General features: G+C 41.6%; 2 protein-coding genes across 2 annotated transcripts; both read right to left on the reverse strand.

The window, feature by feature from the left end:
* Window positions 1–312: 312 nt before the first annotated feature.
* HELRODRAFT_92700 (hypothetical protein) lies at window positions 313–723 on the reverse strand (the record flags this gene model as incomplete). Its single annotated transcript, XM_009024171.1, has 1 exon — window positions 313–723. The coding sequence occupies one exon, from the start codon at window positions 721–723 to the stop codon at window positions 313–315; it is 411 nt and encodes a 136-aa protein (XP_009022419.1).
* Window positions 724–2,081: 1,358 nt separating this feature from the next.
* Window positions 2,082–2,735, reverse strand: HELRODRAFT_146127 (hypothetical protein; the record flags this gene model as incomplete). The annotated part of the gene is made up of 2 exons (XM_009024172.1): window positions 2,082–2,285; window positions 2,376–2,735. Coding segments are annotated over 2 exons (564 nt in total), but the record flags the coding sequence as incomplete, so codon positions are not given.
* Window positions 2,736–2,881: the final 146 nt, after the last annotated feature.

The following is a 2,881-nucleotide window of genomic DNA, read 5'->3' on the forward strand; positions in this document are numbered from 1 at the left end:
TGATATTGCGCCAGTTTTTAATAACTCACTCGACACGCATAACCACAACTGGCTTGAGTAATCAAATTAAATTTGATTACTCAAGTCGATTGTTAAAGGTGATGGGCAAGTAATTTTTGACGCATTTACCCGAATTGAAACACGATCCTATCCAAGTATATAGCAAACGTAATTAAAAACCAGAGCAAACAGATGAACGCGAATAAACAAGACGCGCACACAAAAGTGGAGTTCAATCAACCAGGCGAAGTTTGTCGATCGTTAAATTTGGTGGCTCTGAAAAGAGCCGTTTTTCTTGTTATATGCTAGAAATTAAGCACGTTCGCCTCTGATTCTGCGGGCGAGCTGGATGTCCTTGGGCATGATGGTGACGCGTTTGGCGTGAATGGCGCAGAGGTTGGTGTCTTCGAAGAGGCCGACCAGGTAAGCTTCGCTTGCTTCCTGCAGAGCCATGACTGCCGAGCTCTGGAAGCGAAGGTCGGTCTTGAAATCCTGAGCTATCTCACGAACGAGTCTTTGAAAGGGCAGTTTTCTGATGAGCAGCTCGGTGCTTTTCTGGTAGCGCCTGATTTCTCTGAGAGCTACTGTACCAGGCCTGTAACGATGAGGTTTTTTGACACCTCCGGTAGCCGGAGCGCTTTTTCTGGCAGCCTTCGTGGCCAGCTGCTTGCGAGGTGCCTTGCCACCGGTTGACTTGCGAGCCGTCTGCTTGGTTCTTGCCATACTGTCTGCAACTTGTTTGAACGTAAAAGCAACGAGTAGGAATCGATAATCTAGTTAGAATACTGGAAGCACGCAGTAGGCAACATTTTATATAGACACGAGGTGAGCCGACCTAATAGAAAGCGCTTCGGTCACGTGGTTTTAGTCCAATCGTGTAAACGTGCTGCAAACAATGCTAACGTGATATTGTGAGTTTCTAAACTATTTTAATTAATTTGCAATTACTGGAAATTTTTTGACGTCATTACATTTCTCTAATTTAGCACCTTGATTAGCTGTTTTTATAATTAAACTTTTGGATGGTAATTAATTATCAATTTCCAAATTAAATGTTGCTTTACGAATAATTTAACCTACATACATTCCTGACAAAAGTGAAATCGTGCTAATCGTGTAATAAACCGTATGTATGAAATTACATATTTTACAAATTTATTCAATTAAAGGTCAGACGTTCAGGTTTTGCGTAAACGACGGGAACGAAAAATACAACGGAGTAAAAACAATCAATTAGCTGTATTTATAATTAAACATGTGGATGGTATTTATCAATTTACAAATGAAATAGCTTAGGCAGAAATGTTGCTACAGATCTCTTTAATCTACATACTTTCCTGGCAAAAATGAAACTTTTTCATAATCAGTTTCTCATGCTAACCGTACGTATGAAATTACATATTTTACAAATTTATTCAGTTATGGTCCCCATTTCTGAGTAAACGACCGGAACGTAAAAAATACAACAAAGTAATAATAAAAAAACAAGACAGCTTTGAAGAAAGAGAGGCTCGATATCATCGTTTCATTGATAGAGCCGTTTGTTAATTTTTTTAAAATTTGTTTAAGTTTTCTTGTTGCCGCGGCGGTGGGCTTTGCCTGTTTTTTGGTGGTAGCCCATTTCGGTTTTTTAGATTCCTTGGCCTTTAGATTTTTTAACTATTGTAGCCGGTTATCGACAAAGTATTATTAATTATTACAATTTGCATTTTGCACCAGAAAATTTGATTTTAGTGAAAAAATAGCAATCGCATAAAAGCCTAATAGCTTAGGCAGAAATGTTGCAACAGTTCTCTTCAGTCTACATACTTTCCTGACAAAAATGAAATTTTTCATAATCAGTTTCTCATGCTAACCGCGTAAACCGTGCGTATGAAATTACATATTTTACAAATTTACTCTCTTATGCTCCCCATTTTTAGGTAAACGAGCGGAACGTGAATAAAAAAAGACAACGGAGTAATAATAAAAAACAAGAGAGCTTTGAAGAAAGAGAGGCTCGATATCATCGTTTCATTGATGGCTCTGAGAAGAGCCGTTTGTTAATTTTTTTAAATTTGTTCTCGTCATCAAACTGAAGTTTTCTTGCTGCCGCTAGTCTTCTTTTTGTTGGCCGCGGCGGTGGGCTTTGCCTGTTTTTTGGTGGTGGCCGATTTTGGTTTTCTAGATTCCTTGGCCTGCTGTTTTTTAACTATTTTAGCCGGTTTCTTTGGAGAAGCGATCTTTTTGGCGGCCGCAGGCGGTTTCTTTACGGCTTTCTTGACACTGGAAGTCTTTTCGACTGGCTTCTTTGTGCTGCTAGATGCCGTTGCCTTTTTAGCCGGAGCCGCCTTTTTTGCAACAGACTTTTGACGTTTGTTTGTCGCTTCCGCCACTTTTGTAACTTTTTTTGGCGAGGCAGCCGCTTTGGTTTTTATGGCGACAACGTCTTTTTTCGGCTTGGCGACAGTTTTGTTGGTATCTTTGGCGGCACCGAGGCGGAAACTGCCTGAGGCTCCAGATCCTTTCGACTGCTTTAGCGTTTCCGACTTGACGCCATTCCTCAGGGCTACTTTGAGGTGGGTGTTGACGGAGTGTTCGTCGCTTCCGACCTTGAAGTTTGCCATGAGGTACTTGAGTATGGCCTGCCTGGACGATCCGCCGCGTTCTTTGAGAGCGACGAGAGCCTGGCGAACCATTTCGTTGTAGGACGGATGTTCTACGACTTTTTTTGTACTTGCGGCGGCCGCTGACTTTTTCTTGCCACCGGCGGCAGATTTTTTGGAAGCGGCTGTCTTCTGCGCATCACCTACATCGGCGTTAGATTCGACGTTAGCAGACATTTCGCGATGAAAAATTTAGACGAGACGGGGGAGATAGAGAGAACGCGAGGTTAACTGAA

The sequence above is a fragment of the Helobdella robusta genome (genome assembly GCF_000326865.2).
Source record: "Helobdella robusta unplaced genomic scaffold HELROscaffold_398, whole genome shotgun sequence".
Classification (NCBI taxonomy): domain Eukaryota; kingdom Metazoa; phylum Annelida; class Clitellata; order Rhynchobdellida; family Glossiphoniidae; genus Helobdella; species Helobdella robusta.